Source organism: Theropithecus gelada, chromosome 15 (genome assembly GCF_003255815.1).
Source record: "Theropithecus gelada isolate Dixy chromosome 15, Tgel_1.0, whole genome shotgun sequence".
NCBI classification, from domain to species: domain Eukaryota; kingdom Metazoa; phylum Chordata; class Mammalia; order Primates; family Cercopithecidae; genus Theropithecus; species Theropithecus gelada.
Window position 1 is genome coordinate 76,646,850 of NC_037683.1, and position 26,286 is coordinate 76,673,135.

General features: G+C 39.5%; 1 protein-coding gene across 1 annotated transcript; it reads left to right on the top strand.

Moving 5' to 3' along the window:
- INSL6 (insulin like 6) lies at positions 1 to 26,286 on the top strand. The gene is made up of 2 exons (XM_025360306.1): positions 1 to 355; positions 25,751 to 26,286. The coding sequence occupies exons 1-2, from the start codon at positions 67 to 69 to the stop codon at positions 26,107 to 26,109; spliced, it is 648 nt and encodes a 215-aa protein (XP_025216091.1). The 5' UTR covers positions 1 to 66; the 3' UTR covers positions 26,110 to 26,286.

Below are 26,286 nucleotides of genomic sequence, written 5' to 3' on the forward strand. Positions count from 1 at the left end.
AGAGAGGGAGCAGGGTCAGGCCGACCGCCATTGCACAACGCGGAGGACTCGCCTGCGGTCACAGGAATGCTGAGGCGCTTCTGCTTGTGCATGCTGTGGCTTGGACTCCTGCTGGTTCGGTTTTCCCGTGAACTGAGCGACATCAGCAGTGCCAGGAAGCTGTGCGGCAGGTACTTGGTGAAAGAAATAGAAAAACTCTGCGGCCATGCCAACTGGAGCCAGTTCCATTTCGAGGAGGAAACCCCTTTCCCACGGTTGGTTGCACAGGCCTCGGAAAAGGTCGAAGCCTTCAGCCCCTACCAGTTCGAAAGCCCGCAAACCGCTTTCCCGGCCCGGGGAAGAGGCACAAACCCAGGTAAAAATCTAAACCGAAGGCATGTTTGTTCACCTCTGTACATTTCTTATTCCTGTATTTGCTTTGCCAGAAGGTAAGCTTCCCCAGGAAGTGGAATTTGTGCCTAGTATACAGCTTTTTAAAAAAATTGTAAAAACCAGTGTATTGAAAATATACAAAACTTCAGCGAAGCGCTTTTTTTTGGTTTTTTAAACTTAGAGGAAATAAGTGTACACTTGTAAGTCTACAATTTATGTAAGAATGTTGTTCCTTTCAGGAGTGCCTGTCATCTGGCAAACTCCTTTTTGTCCTTCAAAGCCCAACTTAAGTATCATTTTCCCTGTGAAGTCATCATTGACCTTTTCATATCCAATAGCTCCATTGTCCTTTCTACCACAGTATCTAGCACATAGTTCTATTTGACTGTCGTCACTGGCTACAGAATGAGCCAACCTTGTAGAAGATAAAAATGCAGATACCTTGTTCAAAAAAGCAGGAAAGGGCCATTAAAATAAAGGTGGTAAAATATAAAACTGTTTTCTTTACTTGTTCATATCCCCTGGTCACGCACCAGGAGATAGGCCTGGTTCATTCTATCAGGCTTCATTTAAAAGTTTACGTACTTGTATTTCATTCACTTACAGTTTCAAAGGTAAATTTATTGAGAATTTCTACTACAACAATGGAACATTTAAACCAAATGCAAGGCCTGTGTGACTACACAGGTTTCAGTCCCATGAAGTCAGCCTTATATACCATACTATATTATAGGGACTATTTCATGCATATTTTTGTCTGAAATGCCTGGCAGATGGCCTAGCACGTAGCATGTGTTTAATATGTGTTGAATTTATACTTAATGCTTTCAAGCAGTCTACAGGAAGAATATTCTTGTTTCAGATTCATTGGTTTCATCTTACTATGTTTTTACATTTGTGACTTAACATATTTTATTCCCAATATGATTTGCCATTTTAAGAGAAATTGCACTTTGTTTATAGTCTATCCATAGGAAGAAAATTACTGCCTTTTACAGTAATTCAGTTTATTTGATTCGGACAAAGGTTGCAAAAGTGAATATTTCTGAAATTAAGGAAATGAGTAAACTATCATGCCAAAAAGAGACCCTAATGTAGAGTACTGAAAAAAGTCAAACAGTGCACATTGTAGGTACTCATTAACTTTTTTGAAATAAATGAATACAATTTATAAAATCAAAAGACAGAAACCATGAGACTGATTCTTGATCATTTTCAAACTGACCGTCAAACTAACCCACATACAAACCTCACCTTGTCCTTCTGTTAGAATGAAGGAAGTGTCTCTCCCCAGTCTTCTACTTTTACTTTAGTTCAGTGACTCTCACGCTTTAATGTGCGTATGAATCATTTGGGAATCCTGTTAATTTACAGCCTCTGAGTTGGTAGGCCTGGGGTGGGGCCTGAGATTTTTCATTTTTAACTAGCTCCCAGGTGCTGCTTGTTGGTGGCCCACACTTTTGAGTAACAAGGTCCAGCTTACTCTCTCTCTCTCTGTTTTTTTTTTTTTTTAACTCCTCTTTCTTATTCTTTTCTCCCAGGAGTGCAAGAAGAGCCTTCCCTTTCTGCTTTATGTTGGGTGGGCATTTCTCTTACATCAAATACTGTGCTCTCACTACCTGTGCTATAATACTGTAGTCAAAATTTTATTTTTAGACCTCCAAGCTTGAGGCTGTTATTTAAATAGAGGTTGGAATGCCTTTTCTCAACAAAGTGCTCTAAAGACAATTTTCTTAATAAAAATGTTCAACTTTAAAACTCAGCTTGTTAATGATCCCTTTGTTTTAGGTATTATTCACACTCCCCTGGAAGAATAAATGTCATTAACAATGAGCAGGGAGCTGCAATGAAACAAGACTTGTAGAAAATAAAAATGTGTCTGACAATATTTGAAAATTGTTATACACACAAAACCTGCTACTATGGAAACTGTGTAAAAGACAATTTGCTGAAGTGGAAATACGGTGTAGCAGTAAAACCACAGTTGTATTGAAATATGTAGAGGAAGGAAAAATGAGTTAGGTTATCAGTATGAATAGTATTATTTTAAAAATTGTTAATCTATAAGGGAAGATGACATTTATTCTGTCCTGTTAATTTCTAGGAAATAATTTAGAAGTTGCAGAGATGTATGTGTTTCTAATATAGAATACATAATTATGCCGTCATTTTTATATATGAATGTGGCTGGAAAGTTGGTTACTTTTTATTTCGCTTTTACCAGCAGGACAAGTTGTTGTGTTAAATCAAGTCAGTTGTCTGAAATTTTAATATTCTGATGATCTATTTGAGTCTGACACAGAAAAATATAATTTGCTACGCTGCTATTAAAAAATGCTTTTTTTCAAAGCTACTCATACATAACTTGAATCTGTAATTGTGTGCTTCTTGTTAATGAACCCTGAAGGTGGAGGCAGTATCTCCAAGACCTACCCATAATGTGGCACCATGAAGTTGACAACGTATTTCTAAATTACGACTGAGTATTGTGCTTCCCAGATATTAGTGCCAGGTGAAATCATTAATGTTTCAAAATCAGCTTTTCATAATCTGTAACCTCTATTCCTGTTAGATTAATCATATTCTCATATTCTTGGTCTTCATGTCACATATTCTTGTTTTTTTTGTTTCTTTATGTTTCAGATATCACAACTAATCTGTAAAGGGCCTTTCTCTTTATATATTACTTTAACAAAATTTGAGTGCCTATTATGTGTTAGGCATTTTTCTTGGTGCTTGGGATGTTAAACAGTGAAGGCTCCTACCCTCATGAAGCCTACAGAATAGTAAAGATAGATAATAAACATAAGTAAATTATAATTTACAGAAGATGATTGTCCTCTCTTAGCCCCTTTCTGCACTTCCATTCTCCTCCTGTCATTGACAGTTGTAATGTGTTCATTATATATTTTTTGTCTGTATAAGTTTTTGCAAATTATGCTTCTTTCCTGTGCGTATGTTTTTAAGATATATCTAAATGGCATTTAAGATCTACATCTTATTGTTGCCATGTGAACATTTAGTCCATTGCTTCTAACTACTGCGTAGTACTCATGTGCATTCCTCACATTTTACTGATTTATTCAATTATGAATAATGAATCTTTAGAACAAAAGATTCAATTATGAATCTATATAGCCTTGAATTCCCTACCACTATAAATAACACTGCCATGAACATCATTGTATGTGTCCCCTTATGAACCTAGAAGTGTTTCTGGGATACACATCTAGAGTGGAATTACGGTGTCATGAAGTATGTGTATGTTTAATTTGCTTGAGGAGTGTCAGATTGCTCTTCAGAATGACTACACCAACGTATAGTTGTACCACTAATCCTATGTCCTCATATCTATGTCAACAATGCGCATTATACAGTTATTAACTTTTACCAGTGTAATAGACATAAAATGACATTATATATCTATTTTAACTTGCTCTGGGTCTGAACATCTTTTCATATGTATGTTAGCCTTTTGGATTTTCTCTTAAAATTTCCTGTTTATATATTTTGCCCAATTCTTGTTGGAATTGTTATCATTTTCCAATTGATTTGTAGGAGTTAATCAAATCTAGATACAATAATAACTAGTTGTTGGTTTTAGATGTCACAAATGTGTTCTCCCATTTTGACATCTGTCTATTGGTATTGCTTGACTGAAAGCCTTAACTTTTACATAATTAGGCAGTAAGTGTTTTGCCTTATGTATTAGAGGTCCTTTTCTGTCCTTCTGTTAACTTTTCAGTTTTACTTTTCACATTAAGTCCTTAATTATTAGGCCAGTTTTTAGTTCTGGTGTAGGTAGGAATATTACCTCAGTTTCTCAATAAGTCTTATTTTTCTCTACATAGGGAGCTAGTTTTCTAAACACTTTCTACTAATCAACTATTTTTCTCACTAATTTGTGGGATTACCATTATTGATAAGTTTGAGCTTCCTATTTTAATTGGTCATTTATTTGACCTTGTATCATTACTATTTTTGATACTGTGACTCTATAGGATGTGATTTATCTGGCAGGACAAGTCTTCAATGTTTATTTTTTCCCTTAGGATTGACTAAGCTAAATCTTCAACCTTTATTCTTTCATATATATTTAAAAGTATGCTTATTGAATTTCTTTTTAAAAAATCCACATGGTATTTTATTTGGGATGCATGGAATGTTATCGGGGGAAACTGCCCCCAATATTTCAATGTAGGTTCTGTTTTCCATAAGTGTTGGCCAGCTGAGAAATAAAGAGAAAGAGTACAAAAAGAGGAATTTTACAGCTGGGCCGCCAGGTGTGACATCACATATTGGTAGGACTGTGATGCCCGTCTGAGCCTCAAACCAGCAAGTGTTTTATTAAGGGTTTCAAAAGGGGAGGGGGTATAAGAACAGGGAGTAGATCACATGCTTCAAAGGGCAAAAAGCAGAACTACTAATAAGGGTCTAACAAAGATCACATGCTTCTGAGGGAACAGGACAAATGGCAAAAGCAGAACTACTAATAAGGGTCCAACAAAGATCACAAGGCAAAGGGCAAAAGCAGAACTACTGATAAGGGTCTATGTTCAGTGGTGCACGTATTGTCTTGATAAACATCTTAGATAACAGAAAGCAGAATTCAAGAGCGAAGAACGGTCTGACCATAGATTTACCAGGGTGGAGTTTTTCCCCACCCTGGTAAGCCTGAGGGTACTGCAGGAGACCAGGGTGTGTCTCAGTCCTTATCTCAGCTACGTGAGACAGACATTCCCAGAGCAACCGTTTATAGACCTACCCCCAGGAATGCATTCCTTTCCCAGGGTATTAATATTAATATTCCTTGCTAGGAAAAGAATTGAACGATATCTTCCCTACTCGCACGTCCGTTTATAGGCTCTCTGCAAGAAGAAAAATATGGCTCTTTTTGCCTGACCCCGCAGGCAGTCAGACTTTATGGTTGCCTTCCCTTGTTCCCTAAAAATTGTTTTATTCTGTTCTTTTTCAAGGCGCACTGATTTCATATTTTCAAACACACATGTTTTACAATCAATTTGTACAGTTAACACAGTTATCACAGTGGTCCCGAGGTGACGTACATCCTCAGCTTATGAAGATAACAGGATTAAGAGATTAAAGACAGGCATAAGAAATTATAAAAGTATTATTTGGGAACTGATAAATGTCCGTATTAAAATGAAATCTTCACAATTTATGTTCCTCTGCCGTGGCTCCAGCCGGGGTCCCTGACTTCCCGTGACATCTCTCCCTTTTTATATAAATGTGTCATGGTGATGAAGGCTTGTTCGTTCTCTCGGTTTTGACGCAGGATTCTTTGACGGGTCCAGCACACTAAAAACAAGCTGATTAAACAGAGAAACATGATTCCAAAATTTACTATGATGGAGCCCCCAGTAGACTTAATCCAAGTTGTGGGGTTTAGTCCAGAAAGACTTTCTGCCACCCTATCTAACGCCTCAGCTCCAGGCACAATGGATAAATGAGCTTGAGAGGCTTCAAAAATTTGTTTCTTTAATTTAGTTATGTCCAAAGATAAATTATCTTCCCTACCTAGAAGGTGTCCTTTGACCATTTCCCATGAATGGTCAGTCTCATTGTAGGAATATGGTGTGATACAGAAATCAAAAGTATTCCAATCACACTGCATTTGCTTGCAATGTTCGAGACTCATTAGCCAGTCTCCAAGCCAAATAACAGACTGTCTTAAATCATTAATTTGATTAGCTAATATTTGATTGATGCCCTGCTGAGAATTCCACATTTGGGTGGAATTGCCTTGCCATTCCTTAACAAAGTGAGCCGTTTGAATAGATTGGTGTAATGCCACTCTGGCAGTGGTGGCCAGCGCAGTCACTGTAATTAGGCCCATGATCACAGCAATTAAAGTGAAAACAAATCTCTTGATCTTTTGAGAATTTGTTGTAACACGTCGTTAATTAAATGTACTGAGGGGGAATATTCCCAAGGTCTGGGTAAAGTTACCAGTATCCAGATTCCTTCTTAAGCTTGAACCAACATTACAGTTTTCCTGAAGTCAAAATGGGAGTTAACACAAGTGTATAAATGACAATTAATGCATTGGACAGTTTGATTTTTCGTCCAAATTTTGATATTTCCCACTAACAGCATGTAAGGAGGCTTAACACAACTCTGTATAGGAATGGTCAGGCTGGAGGTAAACAAAGCAGAATGTTTGAATCTACATTGATACTGAGGGAGAAGAGCGGCGGTGGCAACACCCAATGTTCTCCACCGTAAAGAAGCAATCCGAGGTGCCCAGGGATGCCAAAGAGGTAGAGGGGCATACCTGGGTCGAAAAGAATTATAAGGCCAATTGGAGTCCCATAAAGGAGGATCGGCATCAAAAAGAGGGTAAGAGTTCAAAGGGGATTTATCATGGGGTTCAGAATCACGTACGTGAGGGGCGATAGTGGGGACAACAGACAGAAAAGCTTCCAATTCCCATACTCACAGTCCAGACATGGCAATAGCCAATTTCCACAGTTCTGGATGTTCTGGACTCAGAATGGGGAATATCATATGAGGCCTTGGCGGGGGTGGGGGGGGTGTGTGGGTAATGCCATTATCTTCCCGTTTTAAGGGAAAGAACGAGCTGAACCTTCTATGCAAAGTAGGATGATGATCCTTGTCCTGCCAATAAGAAATAAAATAAGTAGCCTCTAGGCATTCCTTTCAGCCAGAGGAGCAACTGTTTTTAAATAGCCCTTTAGTGCCCAGTCTATTACTAAACCATATGAATCATTTTTTAAATATTACTGCATGTGAACTAACACAGTCTTCACAAATTAAAGTTTTAGATAGGCTCTCAAAATTTTTAGAACATGGTTTTCCTACAGGTTTATATTGAAAATATGGGGATCTCCTATTACTCCCCTTTTCATTTATCTTAAAAGAGAAAGGGAGAGGCCGGGGACCAAATGTCCCCATTCCCCTGTGGCTAATCTCTCTGGAAGATAAGCAGCCCAGACTTGAGTTTCTAGATGGATACAACCAGGTGCATGTCTGAGGCACAGATGAGGGTATTTATAACCCACAGTACATTAAATGCAGTGCCTTCTTCTCCTCGTTGAGCAGGGCAACGGTCATCTGTAGCTCCAGGCATCCACACACTATTGTTAGTATACCTTTCTGCAGGAGCATCCACCCAGGTGAGAGGTTGGATAAGTGGAGGAAAAGGCACATAAGCCCAATAAGAATAATTTTGTGTAGCAGGTAAATCAGTTTGAGGGAAAACTGGTGAGACAAAGTATAAGGAAGAGAATTATTAAATAAAACCTATTGTAAGCGAGATCTAGTGCTTAAGGAGGAACAGAAGAACAGGGGGATATTATTTTCAGGCTAGTAGAAATGGTGAGATTTTTTAGGTTCGTAAGGAGAAAAAGGGAATTAGGAGAAGTGGGATTAGTTAGAGGGGTCTCTGTTGCCATTAGGGAGGATTGAACCAGACCCATTTTGATTTGGTGTGCCAGTTTATGAGGAGTTGGCACAGATCTCACCAGGTATGAGGATGGTCTCTGATGCAGACGTCTCTTCCCTGTGGTTTTCATTGTCAGTATTCACACGAAGTTTAAGTCTTTTAGTGGGCACCCAGACAGGGGATTGATGATCTCCTGGTGAAACATAAGCATACCCTCTTCCCCACATTTTAATTGTTCCAGGTTCCCAGGTATTGGTTTGGGAGTTTTTCCATAACACTGGCTTGCCTTCATTTAGGGAGAATATTTTTGGCTGTATAATGGCGTTCAGCTGCAGTCAGAGTATTGTCTTCAGGAACATTTAGAAAGTTTAAACAATGCTAAATGTAATTGAGGTAAATTTTGTCATTGGAAGCAACACATGGCCATTTTACACTCATGGTTCGCAATCTCAAAAGCTAACATATGAAGGAGAAAACCTTGAGCATGCTCATCAGAGACAGATTTTTCAACAGCATCTTGTAATGTAGCCAAAAAATCAGGGTATAATTCATTGTGACCCTGTTTAACAGTGGTGAAAACAGGAGCTTGGCCCGAGGTGTGTAATTTATCCCAAGCTCTCATACACACCTTTGTTACTTGTTCTGTGGTGAGAGCATCAAAGCCTAGTTGGGTAGTAGTGTCAGAGTAATATCCAAGCCTGTGAGCTGAGCCTGAGCCATTGGAATGCCATCAGCCCGATTTAGCTGAGCCTGCAGATGGGCCTCCTCTGACCACCAGGTACAGAATTGTAAATGCTGAGATGAAGTTAGAACAGCTTTTGCCAAAAGGTCCTAGTCTAAAGGAAGCAAAGTGACCTCAGTACAAAGAGTCTGTAATACCATTTTAGCATATGGAGAAGTAGGACCATACTGAGTACAAGCATCCTTGAATTCTTTTAAAAAGGTAAGATTGGCACATATCACACACTTGTGCTCCTTGAGCATTGGGAGGTTCCAGTGCGACGGGATAAGCCCATGCCTCTAATCCACTTGTTTCTTTGTTCTGGTGTAATAAATGTTGCATGGTAGTTTCAAGAACAGGCACATGAGACAGAGTCAGCATAGAAGTGACAGGAAAAGTATATGTAGATAAGGGAAACTGAGGTTGAGGAGGTCAGACCGGTATGAGAGTGTGAGAAAGGGGCATTGGGGGAGAAGAGGCAGATGCATACTGATGATTATTGTCCCAATCCTGTGCAACCAGAATGGCAGGGGCATCCATGTGTGAAGAAGGGTAGAGGAGCAGGTTGGGTGGATGGCAAAGTGACCAGTTGAGGGACCGAAATGACAGGAGGGTGAGGGGCTGTGGAGGATGGGGGAGGGCCTGCAGAATTACAGGTAAATTGTAGTTTGGTCCCGGAGCCATTAGATGGCTCTGGAGGCAAAGGCTGCAAAGGTTTGAAGAGGGAAGAGTTAGCATAGTTATGGTCCCGGGCATATTCTTCTGAAAAGAAATAAGGTCATCGGGGGTGACGTTAAGCCAAAGTCACCAGAGTTAGATATTGAATCCTCAATATCGTCAGGTCGGGGAGGAGTAGGTGAAGGGAGGCTGAGCACATAACGAAGGCCGAACGGGAGAGGAAACCTGAGAAAGAGGTAGAGGGTCACCAGATTCAGAAAATTGTAACTGCAGGGGATCATGGGATTGGTATGTCATTAGGATGGCACGTACCAAGGCCCAATCACTCCAAACAGTGACAGGAACATAATTCCCTGTTGGGACCAGTTCCCGGAATTTTGTACCAACACGATCCCATAGTTCCACATCTAATGTTCCCTTTTCAGGAAACCAAGGACAGTGTTCCTCCACCGCCCTGAATAGGGTGACCATATTTTCCATGGGCTCTTGAACTCCTGTCTGTTTTAACAGGAGGTTAATATAGCAGAGATAAGCATAATGTTTAGACTCTTCATGACCTATAGTTACCCCGGACAATACACAGACAGCTCACCAATTGTCAGGGATCCAAACAAGCATTTCTGTGGACTGGACTGATGAATGTTTCTAGGCTCTCTGCAAGAAGAAAAATATGGCTCTTTTTGCCCAACCCCGCAGGCAGTCAGACCTTATGGTTGCCTTGCCTTGTTCCCTAAAAATCGCTGTTTTTCTGTTCTTTTTCAAGGTGCACTGATTTCATATTGTTCAAACACATATGTCTTACAATCAATTTGTACAGTTAACACAATTATCACAGTGGTCCTGAGGTGACGTACATCCTCAGCTTACGAAGATAACAGGATTAAGAGATTAAAGACAGGCATAAGAAATTATAAAAGTATTATTTGGAAACTGATAACTGTCCACATTAAAATGCAATCTTCACAATTTATGTTCCTCTGCTGCGGCTCCAGCCAGTCCCTCTGTTCAGGGTCCCTGACTTCTGGCAACATAATGTATACACTAATTTGAAGAGGATTGACTTCTTTTTTTCCTTCACGTCTTAAGTTCAGGGGTACATGTGCAGGATGTGCAGGTTTGTTACATAGGTAAATGTGTACCATGGTGGTTTGCTGCACAGATCATCCTATCACCTAGGTATTAAGCCCAGCCTCCATTAGCTATTCCTCCTGATACTCTCCATTCCCCCAGGCCCCCTGTCAGGCAGGCCCCATCGTGTTGTTCCCCTGCATGTGTCCATGTGTTCTCATCATTCAGCTCACAGTTACAAGTGAGAACATGTGGTGTTTGGTTTCCGTTTCTGCATTAGTTTGCTGAGGATGATGGTTTCCAACTCCATCCATGTCCCTGCAAAGGACATGATCTCATTCTTTTTTTATAGCTGCATAGTACTCCATGGTATATATGTATCGAGTTTTCTATATTCAGTCTATCATTGATGGGCATTTAGGTTGATTCCATGTGTTTGCTGTTGTGAATAGTGCTGCAGTGAACATATGCTTGCATGTATCTTTATAATAGAATGATTTATATTCCTACACCCAATAATGGATTGCTGGGTCAAATGGTATTTCTGCCTCTAGGTCTTTGAGAAATCACCACACTGTCTTCCACAATGGTTGAACCCCACCAACAGTGTAAAAGTGTTCCTTTTTCTCCACAACCTTGCCAGCATCTGTTGTTTTTTAACTTTAATAATAGCCATTCTGACTGGCATGAGATGGTATCTCGTTGTAATTTTGATTTGCATTTCTGTAATGATCAGTGATGTTGAGCTATTTTTCATGTTTGTTGGTCACGTATATGTCTTCTTTTGAGAACTCTCTGTTCATGTTGTTTGCCCACTTTTTAGTGGGGTGGTTTTTTTTCTTGTAAATTTGTTTAAGTTACTTATAGATGCTGGATATTAGAGCTTTGTCAGATGGATAGACTGCAGAAATTTTCTCCCATTCTATAGGTTGTCTGTTCACTCTCATGATAGTTTTTTTTTTGCTGTGCAGAAGCTCTTCAGTTTAATTAAATCCCTTTGTCAATTTTTGCTTTTGTTGCAATTGCTTTTGGTGTTTTTGTCTTGAAATCTTTGCCTGTGCCTATGTCTTGAATGGTATTGCCTAGATTTTCTTCTAAGGTTTTTATGGTTTTGGATTTTACATAAGTCTTTAATCCATCTAGAGTTAATTTTTTTGTAGGGTGTAAGAAAGGGATCCAGTTTCAATTTTGAGCCTACGGCTAGCCAATTCTTCCAGCACCATTTAATAAATAGGGAATTCTTCCTTCATTGCTTGTTTTTGTCAGGTTTGTCCAAGAGCCTATGGTTGTAGGTGTGCGGTGTGTGGTTTTGAGTTCTCTATTCTGTTCCATTGGTCTATGTGTCTGTTCTTGTACCAGTACCAAGCTGTTGTGGTTATTGTAGCGTTGTGGTATAGTTTGAAGTTGGGTAGTTTGATGCAGAAAACCACAGACATGGTGGCTGCCTCTCCCCACAGGAGCTTTGTCCCAGAGTGAGATCATAGCTCTGTCTGTATAACCCTGGCCGGAGTGGCTGAAGCCTCCACATGGAGGTCCTGCCCAGTGAGGAGTAATGGATCGGTGTCCTGCTTAAAGAAGCAGTCTGGTCACAATCTGCCAAAGCAGCTGTACTGCCTTCTGGGGAACCCTTTCTCATGCCAACTGGCAGGCTGGAACAGCTGAGTAAAGGGAACTGCAGAGATGGTGGCAGCCTCTCCTCCCCAGGAGCTCAGTCCTAGGGAGAGATCATGTCTCTGTGCCTGTGCCCCTGGCTGGAGTGGCTGAAGCCCCCACAAAGAGGTCCCACCCAGGGAGGAGGAATGGATTGGGGTCTCACTTAAAGCAGCAATCTGAGCGTGGTGGCTCACGCCTGTAATCATGGCACTTTGGGAGGCCAAGGCGGGCAGATCACTTGACATTAGGAGTTCGAGACCAGCCTGGCCAACATGGCAAACTCTGTCTCTACTAAAAATACAAAAATTAGCTAGGCATGGTGTCACGTGCCTGTAATCCCAGCTACTCGGGAGGCTGAGGCAGGAGAACCGCTTGAACCTGGGAGGTAGAGGTTACAGTGAGCTAAGATCACACCACTGTACTCCAGCCTGGATGACAGAGTGAGACTCCATCTCAAAAAAGAAAAAAAAAACATTCTGGCCACAATCTGACACAGCAGCTGTGCTGAACTGTGAGGTACCTTCCTCTTCTCGACTGTTTGGATTCTCCAAAGTCGGGAGGCTGAAAAGGCTGAGGTGACCTTTCCCAGAGATGGCGGCTGCCCCTCCTCCCAGGATCTCTGTCCCATTTCAGGCAGACTCCAGCTTTTGCCTTGGCTGGCTGGAATTCCAAATCAGGTCTTAACTTGTGAGGTACTGTGGAAGTGGGACGTGCAGAACAATGGCCTGGCTCCCTGGATTCAGCCCCCTTCCTTCGGATATGCACTGTTGTATCTCCCGCCTTGCCGGGATGCCGGGGCCAGAGTCTGTAAAACTCCTGGGCCTCAGTGTGTGCCTGAGCGTCTGCTCAGCTGAGACTCCACACAGCTCTGTGTATCGAACCCAAGGCCCTAGTGGCATGGGCTCATGATGGGATCTCCTGATCTGCAAAGATCAGGGATCAAAGATGGGATTTCCTGATCTGGGTTTCAGAGATCTCTGGGAGAAACGTGGTTTCCCGGGCGGGGTGACGCAATCACTCACCACTTTCCTTGGCTGAGGGTGGGGTTCCTTTGGCTCCCTGCTGTTCCCTGGTGGGCCATTCATTGCTCCATCCTGTATTTCTTCATTCTTTTTGGGTCAAGTCATTTGCCTAGTCAGTCCCAGTGTGAGAACCTGGATATTTCGGTTGAAGGTGCTGAATTCACTCTTTTATTCCTCTCCCTGAGTGCCACGGATCACAGCTGCATCTAATTGGTCATCTTGTTCCCTTCCCCGCTATTGATATCTTTATTACATAAAGTCATCCTAATCAAAGTCATGAAATTACTTATATTCTATTATTAGGATTTTAAAGTTTTCTTTATGGAAACTTTTATGGTATCGGGCAAGTTCATGCTTAATAATTTTTTTTTCAGCTATTGTTAATACCTGTGAATTATATTTACTAGTTAGTGACTTGGCTAGAGAAATGCAATTTACTTTTATAGGTTGATCTTTATCCAGCAACCATGCTGAACTATCTTCATAGTTCTAATAATTTGTTGATTCTGTAAGTTTTTTTTTATCATTTGAAAATGATAGTTATATCACTTTCTTTCTAAACTTACACCATTTTTTTGCTTCGATTTCTTGTGTTATTCCCAGGCTTAAAGGGCATACATTAAAATATCTCCATTAGGTATGATGTTTGTAGGTTTATGCTATATAATCTTCACTAAGGTAAGGAAGCTTGCTAAGAGATTTTTTTTTAATCATTGTAAATAGGGCTGTACTTTATTAAGGTCTTCTTTTGGCATACTTTTGCATAGTCTTACGATTTTTTCTTTCATTAATTAAGCAAATACTCATTGGGTACCTACTAAGCACCCAGGCACAATTTTAGATTCTTGGGAATATATCAGTGGACAAAACAGACAAAGATCAAAGGCTTTATGGAGCACTCTGAAGTAATAAACATAATAAGTAAATATTAGAACGTAGTAAGAGCTACAGAAAAATGAAAAAACAGTATAAGGGAGATAAACAGAGCAAGGAGTTGAAAAGTGGGGTATAGTATTAAACAGTGTGGTAAGGGTAGACCAATTATTGAAAAGATGAGATACGAGAAAAGAAGTGGTAAGGGAATTAGCCAAGCGGATATCTGAAGAAAGGACATTCACACAGAGGAAACAGTGGAGCAGATACCCTTCTGCCTGATGTATACAGGGAATACCTAAGAGGCCAAGTGTGGTTGGAGCAGAGAAAGTGAGGAAAGTAGTAGAAGATAAGGTAGAAGAGGTAATAGGCAGACATGATAAAATAGAGTATTTTAGGCCAGTAGTCCCCAACCTTTTTGGTACTGGGAACCAGTTTCATGGAAGACAGTTTTTCCTTGGACCAGGAAGGGAATGATTTTCAGATGATCCAAGTGCATTACATTTATTGTGTACTTTACTTCTATTACTATTACATGATAATGTATAATGAAATAATTATACAACTTACCATAATGTAGAATCAGTGAACTCGTTTTCCTGAAACTAGATGATCCCATCTGGGGGTGATGGGAGACAGTGATAGATAATCAGTCGTTAGATTCTTATAAGGAGCATGCAACCTAGATTCCTGGCATGCGCAGTTCACAATAGGGTTCACGCTCCTATAAGAATCTGATGTTGTCCCTGGTCTGACAGGAGGTGGAGCTCAGGTGATAATGCGAGCAATGGGGAGCAGCTGTAAATACAGATGAAGCTTTGCTCGCTCCCCTGCCCACTGTTCACCTCCTGCCATGTGGCCTGGTTCCTAACAGGCCATAGACCAGTTAAGTCCCCAGGGGTTGGGGACCCCCTGTTTTAGATCATTTTAAAGACTTTGTTTTGGGGTGATGCAAGGAGTCATTAAGATTTTTTAGCAGAGAAGTGACATAATTGACATTTTAAATGGATCACTCTGGCTACTGTGTTGAGAATAGACTGTAGAAAGGCAAGAGTAGAAACAGAGACTTGTTAGGGAGGGTCTTAGATAAGGATGATAGAAGTGGAGGTAGTGAAAACTTAAATTCTAGTTATGCATGGGCCATATTTGATGTGAGATATGAGGAAGATAAATCAAGAATGACTCCAAAACATTGTTGATTCTAAAATTTTGTATATGGAACACCTGGAAGGATAGGATTGTCATAAATGAGATAGGAAAGGCCTCAAAGTGGAACAGGTTTGGAAGACAGTATCAGTAGTTCAGTTTTGGACATGTTGAATTTCATGGTGTTTTTAACAATGTTGAGTTTGAAACATTAATGTGGAGGTGTTGAGTAGGAAGTAAGGTATATAAATCTGGAGTTTGAAAGAGTAATCTTGTTTGCAGGTAGAAGTTCAGGAGTCATAGGTAGATACATAATTTTTTGAGCCGTAAGACTAGAGGGGATCACCAGAAGAGTAAGTGTACATAGAAAATAGTACTAAGAACTGAGTCCTCAGAAACACCAACATTAAAAAGTTAGGGAGTGAGAATTGTAAAGGAGACAGAAAAGGGACAGCTACTTAGGTTGGAAGAAAAGAGTGTGGTGCTGTGGAAACCAAATGATGAAAGTATATCGGGAAGAGGTGTATTTGATAAATCAATTAAGATGTGAATGGCTGTTGAATTTAGCAATATGTTTGTGACCTTCATAAGAGAAGTTTCGGTAGAGTGATGAAACAAAAGCCTGATTAAAGTGGGTTTAAGACAGTGAGAGAAGAGGAACAAGTTAGTAAATATACAAAACTCTTATCAAGGAGTTTTGTCACAGAAAAGAGAAAATAAATACGATGGTATCTGGCAGAGTAAGTGGGGCCAAGAGAAATATGTATGGGTTTGTGTGTGTGTGTTTTTGTAAGTGGGAGAAATAACAAGTTTTCTTATAAGAGTAATTCAATAGAAGTTAAAAACTGATGAAGAATACAGAGAAGGATTGCTGGAGTAGTGTCCTAGAGTGGGCAAGAGGAGATGAGATGTAATATGTAAGTGCAGAAATTGGCTTTAGAGTGTATAGTTCATCTGTAGAAATAGGTAGAAAGGGAGAGTATATGGGTGTACATGTTAAGAGATGAATTTAAAAATTTGGCAAAGGGAGTTGATGCAAGTTCTTTTTCAGATTGCTTCAATTTTCTCCTGAAGAAGAAAGCAAATCCAGCTGTGAGTGAGGATGGGAGTCTATTAACATGGTAAACTACATTGATAGATTTTGTGATCTTGACCTATCCTTGCATTTCTGGGATGAACTCTTTCATTCTTTTTTTTTTTTTTAAATTTTATTTTTAAGTTCAGCGATACATGAGCGAGATATGCAGGTTCATTACATAGGTAAACATGTGCCATGGTGGTTTGCTATGCCTATCAACCCATCACCTAGGCATTAAGCCTAGCATGCATTAGCTATTTTTCGTAAATGCTAGCCCTCCAACCCCACCCTCTGACAGGCCCCATTGTGTGTTATTCCCCTCCCCATGTTCATGTGAGCTCATTGTTCACCTTCCACTTATAAGTGAGAACTTGCGGTATTTGGTTTTCTCTTACTGCCTTAGTTTGCTGAGGATAATGACTTCCAGTTCCATCCATTTCCCTGCAAAGGACATGATCTCATACCTTTTTATGGCTACATAGTATTCCATGGTGTATATGTACCACATTTTCTATATCCAGTCTATTATTGATGGGCATTTGGGTTGAATTCATGTCTTTGCTATTGTGAATAGTGTTGCAATGAACATACGCATCTTTGTAATAGAATGATTTATATTCCTTTGGGTATATACCCAATAATGGTATTTCTGGGTCAAATGGTATTGCTGGGTCAAATGGTATTTCTGGTTCTAGATCTTTGAGGAGTCACCACACTGTCTTCCACAATGATTGAACTAATTTACATTCCCACCAACAGTGGCAATTAGTTCCTATTTCTCTGCAACCTCAAAAGCATCTGTTGTTTCTTGACTTTGTAATAATCGCTATTCTGACTGTTGTGAGTTAGTATCTCATTGTAATTTTGATTTGCATTTCTCTAATGATCAGTGATGTTGAGCTTTTTTTCAAATGTCTGTTGGCCGCATGAATGCCTTCTTTTAAGAAATGTCATTTCATGTCCTTTGCCTGCTCTTTTTTTTCTATCTTTTGAGATGGAGTCTTGCTTTGTTGCCCAGGCTGGAGTGCAATGGCATGATCTCAGCTCACTGCAACCTCTGCCTCCTGGGTTCAAGCAGTTCTCCTGCCTCAGCCTCTCCAGTAGCTGGGACTACAGGCACACGCTACCATGCCTGGCTAATTTTTGTACTTTTAGAAAGAGATGGGGTTTCACTACATTGGCTAGACTGGTCTCGAACTCCTGACCTCAGGTATCTGCCCACCTCGGCCTCCCAAAGTGCTGGGATTACAGGCGTGAGCCACTCACTGCACCCAGCCTGCCCACTCTTTAATGGAGTTGTTTGTTTTTTCTTGTAAATTTGTTTAAGTTCCTATAGATTCTGGATATTAGACCTTTGTTAAATGGATAGATTGCAAAATTTTTCTCCCACTCTGTAGGTTATCTGTTGACTCTGATGATAGTTTCTTTTGCTATGCAGAAGTTCTTTAGTTTAATTAGATCTCATTTGTCAATTTGGTCTTTTGTTGCAATTGCTTTTGGTGATTTTGTCATGAAATCTTTGCCTATGCCTATGTTGTGAATGGCATTGCCTAGATTTTCTTCTAGGGTTTTTATAGTTTTGGTTTTACATTCAAGTCTTTAATTCAGCTTGAGTTAATTTTTCTATAGAGTGTATGGAAGTGGTCCAGTTTCAGTGTTCAACATATGGCTAGCCAGTTCTCCCAGCACCATTTATTAAATAGGAGATCCTTTGCCCATTGCTTGTTTTTGTCAGGTTTGTCCAAGATCAGATGGTCATAGATATGCAGCCTTATTTCTGAATTCTGGAACAGAAATTCTATTGGTTTATGCTGTTTTGGTTACTGTACCCTTGTAGTGTACTTAGAAGTCCAGTAGTGTGATGCCTCCCTTCAGCTTTGTTCTTTCTGCTTAGGATTGTCTTGGCTATTTGAGCTGTTTTGGTTCCACATGACTTTTTAAATAGTTTATTCTAATTCTGTGAAGAATGTCAATGGTAGTTTGATGGGAATAGCATTGAATCTATAAATTACTTTGGGCAGGATGGCCATTTTCACGATATTGATTCTTCCTATCTGTGAACATGGAATTTTTTTTGTTTGTGTCCTCTCTGATTTCCTTGAGCAGTGGGGTTTGTAGTTCTCGTTGAAGAGGTCCTTCCCTTTCCTTGCTAACTGTAATCATAGGTGTATTCTCTTTGTAGCAATTGTGAATGGGAGTTCGTTCATAATTCAGCTGTCTGCTTTCTTGTTCTTGGTATGTAGAAATGCTGGTGACCTTTGCACATTGATTTTGTATCTTGAGACTTTGCTGAATTTGCTTATCAGCTTAAGAAGCTTTTGGGCTGAGACGATGGTGTGTTCTAGATGGGGTGTCTATGTTTGCATGTCATCTGCAAACAAAGACAATTTGGCTTCCTCTCTTCCTATTTGAATACCTTTCTTTCTCTTGCCTGATTGCCTTGGCCAGGACTTCAGATACTATGTTGAATAGGAGTGATGAGAGAAGGCCTCCTTATCTTGTGCCAGTTTTCAAGGGGAATATTTCCAGCTTTTGCCCATTCAGTATGATATTTCACTGTGGGTTTGTCATAAATGGCTATTATTTTGAGGTATGCTCCATCAACACCTGATTTATTGACAGTTTTTAACATGAAGGGAAGTTGAATTTTTTAGAAGACCTTTTCTGCATCTATTAAGATAATCATGTGGTTTTTGTCTTTAGATATGTTTATGTAATTAATTACATTTATTGATTTTGTGTATTTTGAACCACCCTTGCACCCTGGAGATGAAGCCAACCTGATCATGGTAGATAAGCTTTTTGATGTGCTGCTGTATTTGGTTTGCCAGTATTTTATTGAGGATTTTTACATTGATATTATTCAAGAATATTGGCCTGAAGTTCTTTTTGTTGTTATATCTCTGTCAGGTTTTGGTATCAGGATGATGCTGGCCTCATAGAATGAGTTAGGGAGGAGTTCCTCCTTTTTGATTGTTTGAAATAGTTTCAAAAGAAAGAATATCAGCTCCTCTTTGTACTTTTGGTAGAATTCAGCTGTGAATCCATCTGGTCCTGGGCTTTTCTTTGGTTTGTAGACTATTTATTACTGCCTCAATTTCAGAACTTTTTATTAGTCTATTCAGGAATTCAGCTTCTTCCTGGTTTAGTCTTGCAGGGGTGCACGTGTTCAGGAATTTTATCCATTTCTTTTAGATTTTCCAGTTTATTGGCATAGAGGTGTTTATAGTATTATCTGATGGTTATTTGTATTTCTGTGGAGTCAATGGTGATACCCCCTTTATCATTTTTATTGTGTCTATTTGATTCTTCTTTCATTTCTTTATTAGCCTAGCTAGTGGTCTATTTGATTAATTTTTCCAAAAAAAAAAAAAAAAAAAACAGCTCCTGGACTCATTGATTGTTTGAAGGGTTTTCTGTGTCTCTGTCTCCTTCAGTTCTGCTCCAAGCTTGGTTTTTTCTTCTCTAGTTTTGGGGTTTGATTGCTCTTGGTTCTCTAGTTCCTTTAGTTGTGATGTTAGGGTGTCGATTTGAGATCTACCTTTTTGATGTGGGCAGTTAGTGCTATAAAGTTTCCTGTTAAGACTGCTTTAGCTATGTCCCAGAGATTCTGATATGTTGTCTCTTTGTTCTTTGGTTTCAAAGAACTTCTTGATTTCTGCCTTAATTTTACTGTTTACTGAGGAGTCAATCAGGAGCAGGTTGTTGAATTTCCATGTACTTGTGTGGTTTTGAGTGAGTTTCTTAATCTTGAGTTCTAATTTGTTTGTGCTGTGGTCTTAGAGTCTGGTTGTTATGATTTCAGTTCTTTTGCATTTGCTGAGGAGTGTTTTACTTCCAATTATGTGATGTGCCATGTGGTGCCAAGAAGAATTTGTATTCTCGTTTGGGGTTGGAGAGTTCTGTAGATATCTATCAGGTCCATTTGATCCAGAGTTGAATTCAAGTCTAAATATCTTTGTTAATTTTCTGTCTCAACGGTCAGTCGCATGTTGACAGTGGAGTGTTAAAGTCTTCCACTATTATTATGCAGGAGTCTAAGTCTCTTCGTAGGTCTCTAAGAACTTGTTTTATGAATCTGGGTGCTCCTGCATGTTTGCATATATATTTAGGATAGTTAGCTCTTCTTATTGAATTGACCTGTTTACCATTATGTAATGCTCTTCTTTGTCTTTTTTATCTTCGTTGGTTTAAAGTCTGTTTTGTCAGAAACTAAGATTGCAACCTATGCTGTTTTCTGTTTTCCATTTGCTTGATAAATTTTCCTTCATACTTTATTTTGAGTCTATGTGTGTCTTTGCATGTGAGATGAGTCTCTTGAATTCAGCACACCAATGGATCATGACTCTTTTTCCAGCTTTCCCTCTGTGTCTTTTAATTGGGGAAGTTAGCCCATTTACATTTAAGGTTATTATTGTTATGTGTGAATTTGATCCTGTCATCATGATGCTGGCTGGTTGTTTTGCAGACTTGTTTATGTAGTTGCTACATAGTGTCACTGGTCTGTGTACTTCAGTGTGTTTTTGTAGTGGCCGATAATAGTTTTTCCTTTCCATATTTACTGCTTCCTTCAGGAGCTCTTGCAAGGCAGGTCTGGTGGTGATTAATTCCCTCAGAATTTGCTTGTCTGAAAAATGTTTTATTTCTTTTTTGCTTATGAAGCTTAGTTTGACCAGATACAATATTCTAGGTTAGAAATTCTTTAAGAATATCAGGTTGGTGCAGTGGCTCATGCCTGTAATCCCAGCACTTTGGGAGGCCAAGGCAAGTGGATCACCTGAGGTCAGGAGTTTGAGATCAGCCTGGCCAACTTGGCGAAACCCTGTCTCTACTAAAAATACAAAATTAGCTGGGCATGGTGGCACATGCCTGTAATCCCATGGACTTGGGAGGGCGAGGCAGGAGAACTGCTTGAACCCTGGAGGCTGAGGTTGCAGTGAGCTGAGATGATGCCATTGTACTACAGCCTGGGTGACAAGAGTGAAACTCCATCTCAGGGGGAAAAAAAAAAAAAAAAAAAAAAAAATCAAATAAATATTGGCCCCTAGTCTCTTCTGGCTTGTAGGGTTTCCACTGAGAGGCCTGCTGTTAGTGTGATGGGCTTCCCTTTATAGGTGACTCGACCTTTCTCTCTGGCTGCCCTTAACATTTTTTCCTTCATTTCGACCTTGGAGAACTGATGATTATATGTCATAGGGCTGATCCTCTCATGGAGTATCTTACTGGGGTTCTCTGGATTTCCTGAATTTGAATGTTGGCCTGTCTTGCTAGTTTGGGGAAATTCTCCTGCATGGTATCTTGTAGTGTGTTTTCCAACTTGTTTCTGTTCTCCCCATCTCTTTCAGGTACCCCTATCAGTTGTAGGTTGTCTTTTAACATAATCCCATAGTTCTCAGAGGTTTTATTCATTCCTTTTCATTCTTTTTTCTCTAATCTTGCCTGCCTGCCTTATTTCAGCAAGATAGTCTTCAAGCTCTGATATTTTTTCTTCCACTTGGTTTGTTCAGTTGCAGACTTCAAACTTGCATTTGCATCATGAAGTTCACAGGTTGTATTTTTCAGCTCCTTCAGGTTATTTGTCTTTCTCTCTAAACTGGTCATTCTTGTTAAACAGCTCCTGTAATGTTTTATCATGGTTCTTAGCTTCTTTGCAGCAAGTTAGAACATATTCCTTTAGCTCAGGGATGTTTGTTATTATCCATCTTTTGAAGCCTACTTCTGTCAATTCACCTATCTCTGACTCAGCCCAGTTCTGTGCCCTTACTGGAGTCATGTTACAGTCATTTGGAGAAGATTGAGTTTCCAGCATTTTTGCATTGATTATTTATCATCTTCATGGGTTTGTCTACCTTTGATCTTTGAGGCCAATGACTTTTGGATGGGGTTTTTGTGAGGTCTTTCTTGTTTATGTTGTTGTTGTTGCTCCCTGTTTGTTTTTCTTTTAGCAGTAGGGCCGCTCTTCCATAGGGTTGCTGCAGTTTGCTGGGAGTCCATTCCAGACTTTATTCACCTTGGTTTCTTCTGTCCCTGGAGGTATCACCGTGGAGGCTGCAGACCAGCAAAGATGGCAGACTGCTCTTTCCTCTGAGAACTTTGTCCCAGAGGGGCACTGATCTGATGCCAGTGGAACACTCCTATTGGGAGGTCTCACCCAGTTTGGAGGAATAGGATCAGGGACCCACTTAAATATAGCAGTCGGCTGCCCCTTGGTGGAGCGAGTGTGCTGTGCTGGGAGAAATCTCCCTCTCCAGAGCCAGTAGGCAGAAAAGACTAAGATGGCTGATCCATGATAGCACAGCCAACCCCCCTCCTAGACCCTCTTCTCAGGGATATCAGCGTTCTATCCATAAACCCTCCACTGCAGATGCCAAAATTCCCACAGGGAGGCCCTGCTCTGTGAGGGGGAATGGATTGGAGTCCCACCTAAAGAAGCAGTCTGGCCACAAACTGTCCCAGCTACTGTGTTGTGCTGGGGAACTGCTCCCCATCCAAACTGCGCTGGCATCATGGTAAGGGAAAACAGTGAACTGGAGTGGAGACACAGTAATGGCAGCCACCTCTTCCCCCAACCAGGAACTCGTGATCTCAGTGCCTGCCCACCCGAGCAGCCATTATCAGTCTGCACAGCTTAATGCTTGGAACCCAAGGCCCTGGTTCATGAGGGGAGCTCCTCATCCCCAGGTTGCAAGAATTCGTGGGAAAAGCATGGTTTTCAGGGAAGGGTAGCACAATCCCTCTCTGCCTCCCTTGGCTGGGGAGGGGAGCTCCCTTTGCCCCATGTGGCTCCCAAGTGGGCCCTTGCTCCACTCTGCTTTTCCTTGCTCTCTGTGAGTCACACCAACCTCCTAGTCAGTCCCAATGAAAGAACATTGGTAACTCAATTGAAGATGCAGAATCCACTTGCCATTTTCGTCCTTTTCAGTGGAAACTGCAGAGCAAAGGTGTTTCTATTTAGCCATCTTGGCTGCTCCCCCGAACCCTTTCTTAATATATTTGTAAAACATGTTTATGGATTCAGTTAACTAATATTTAGGAGTCTGAAATCAACATTTGAAGGTGAAATGAGTTTTTAAATATTTTAAAATCTCATATTGTTCTTATCTAGTTTTGGAATAAAGATTATGCCAACTTCATAAAATGAGCTGGGCAACTTTTGCTCTTTTTCTGGAACAACTTGTATATGATTAGTATTTCCTATTTTTTAAAAATAGGTGGAACCATCCATATATGTGTTTTTTTGAAGGTGATAACTGACTAACCCTTTTCATTTCTTTGAATGTTGTTGGTACATTTAGGTTTTCTGTGTCATCGTGTACCAATTAAGGCATCTTGTATTTTTCTAGGAATTCATCCATTTAATCTTTATTTTTAAATGTATAAGCATTCATAATATTTATTTTAAAACTTTAAAAATATGTTTTAAATTAAAACAATATTTGTTTTAAAAATTTAAAAAACATTTGTTAAGATATTTGCTTTAAAACTGTATCTACTTATTTCTTTTTTTCTGCTGTATTTTGTTCATTTCCATCTTTTTTGTTCCTGATTAGTCTGGATAGAGTTCTTATTCTTTTAAACAGACAACTTTTTAATTAAATAAAAAGTTATTAAAGAGTGCTGTAATAGGCCTCTAACTGCAAAGGACATAGATTCACCTAAATAACCTCAAGATAAAAGGGGATAGTAGTTATTACAAAAAAAAAAAGGGTATAGCAGTGAACCTAGAAAGACTTGGTAAAGCCTGGGGAATCATATTAGCTCTAAAAAACAAAAGCAAAAAACTTCTGCCTTCATATCTCTCTCTCTGAATCTTTTCTATGTTCCTTTATGATTTTAGCTTGTCATGACAAACCTCGTAGAATCCTTTTAGCTTTGGTTCTCACTAACTCATTTTTTTCTTGTTACTTATTCTAGTTTCAAACTGAGGAAATCTAATTGGGTCGATTCATGTTTTTCACATGACATGGCTTGCTAGCCATTGTGACAGATTGGTTTCTTTGGGGTCAGGTGCCAACCTCTAGTTTGTTCAACTGTGGCTAGAAAATAAGAGTCACATGGTTCAGAACATGGCTGCCTAAGAGCTGGCACTACAGTAGAGGCTACTGGCAAATATATCCTCCTAGAAGGTACTGTATATGAGCAAGGGTCATAATGGAAGCACAATAAGTCTTCAAATAATTACCTTCTGGAGTTATTTTGGTTTCCAGTATCCAGTATTGCTAAGTGAGTTAAGAGCAGCATAACAGTGACAATCAGTTCATTGTACCTAGAGCATATTACCACTTCTCTATTTCTTTATTAAAATAAAGAACAAAATGGTTTCTACTGCTCAGTTATAAGATGTGCATAAGAAGACAAATGATAAAATCTGAAAATGGGCAAAGGATTTGAACAGACATTTCTTCAAAGAGGATATTTAATAAGCATATGAAAAGATGCTTAACATCATTAGCCATGAGGTAAATGCAAATCAAAACTACAGTGAGATACCACTGTGCATCCGTGGGGATAATTATAATCAAAAAATGGAAAATGTCAAGTTTTGATGGGGATGTGGAAAAATTGGAACTCTACTATATTGATGCTGGGATTGAAAACTTGTGCAGCTGCTGTGGAAAAGTTTGGCAGTTCCTCAAAACGTTAAACAAAATTATATCATGCAGTGCTCCTTCCATCCCTAGGTTACACCCCAAAGAATTCAAAACATATGTTCACACAGAAACTTGTATGTGAAAGCTCATAGCAGCACTATTCTTTTTTTTTATTTTTTGAGATAGTCTTGCTCTGTCATCTAGACTGGAGTGCAGTGGCGCTATCTCAGCTCACTGCAACTTCTGCCTCCTGCGTTCAAGTGTTTCTCATGCCTCAGCCTCCCAAGTACCTGGGATTTCAGGAGTGCACCGCCACGCCTGGCTAATTTTTTGCGTGCTTGTAGTAGAGACAGTTTCGCCATGTTGGCGAAGCTGGTAGTGAACTCCTGACCTCAAGTGATCTTGCTGCCTTGGCCTCCCAAATTGCTGGGATTACAGGCATGAGCCACCATGCTGGGCCATCAGCACTATTCATAATGACCAAAAGTGGAAACCACTCAAATGTCCATTGATAAATGGATAAACAAAATGTGGAATATCCACACAATGGAAAATTATTCAGCCATAAAAAGATACATGCTACAATGTAGGTGAACCTTGAAAATACTATGCTAAGTGAAAGAGACCAAGCACAAAAGGTCATGTATTGTATGCTTTCATTTATATGAAAGATATGGAATAGGCAAATCCATAGAAACAGAAAGTAGATTGGTGATTGCCACGGAATAGTGGGAGAGTGAAATGCAAATGACTGCGAATGGGCATAGGGTTTCTTTTTGGATACAGATGTTCTGGAATTAGATATATAGTTTCACAACCCTGTGAATACACTAAAACCCACTGAATTGTATACTTTAAAATGACTAATTTTATGGCATGTGAATGATATCTCAACTTCATTTGTTAATACAAAATGTACAAATGCATATAGCCTTTTTATAGGAAAACACTACACCTGCTTTAGTTAAAAATAAATATTGCTTTTGAATAACCATACTTTCCATTCTTTATTTAAAGTGTGATTGTTTTTTAATAATTAGCTGATTTTACTGACCCAATATTAAATTTTCATCTAAAGGAAGATTTTAATAAAGGAGCATTTCTTTTCTTCTCTCTCAACAGTGTCTACTTCTGCCTCTTGGGAAGAAGCAGTAAACAATTGGGAAATGCAGTCACTACCTGAGTATCAGGATAAAAAGGCATATTCACCCCTTGATAAGGAAAGAGAATTTTCTTCATCACATAATATCAATCTATATATTCATGAGAATGCAAAATTTCAGAAGAAAAGTAGAAACAAAATTAAAACCTTAAGCAATTTGTTTTGGGGGAATCATCCCCAAAGAAAACGCAGAGGATATTCAGAAAAGTGTTGTCTTACAGGATGTACAAAAGAAGAACTTAGCATTGCATGTCTTCCATATATTGATTTTAAAAGGTTAAAGGAAAAAAGATCATCACTTGTAACTAAGATATACTAACCATTATAGAAATTTTTCTAACCTAATAAAAGCTTAATACATTTATTTTACTCTATTTTTATTTTTTTGTAATTGTGCTTATAAGTGATATGCTGTGAACAGTGTCTGAATGCACTTGCAAGCAATTGACCATACCTTACAGTGGTAATAGGAATCTTAGTATTTTATTTGGTGACC

What these genes read in the sequence shown, in the direction of transcription:
- INSL6 (XM_025360306.1), top strand. Translation starts at nt 67, where the DNA reads ATGCTGAGGCGCTTCTGCTTGTGCATGCTGTGGCTTGGACTCCTGCTG. An exon ending in GGGAAGAGGCACAAACCCAG is followed by an intron (nt 356 to 25,750) that starts GTAAAAATCTAA and finishes CTCTCTCAACAG; the next exon opens with TGTCTACTTCTGCCTCTTGG.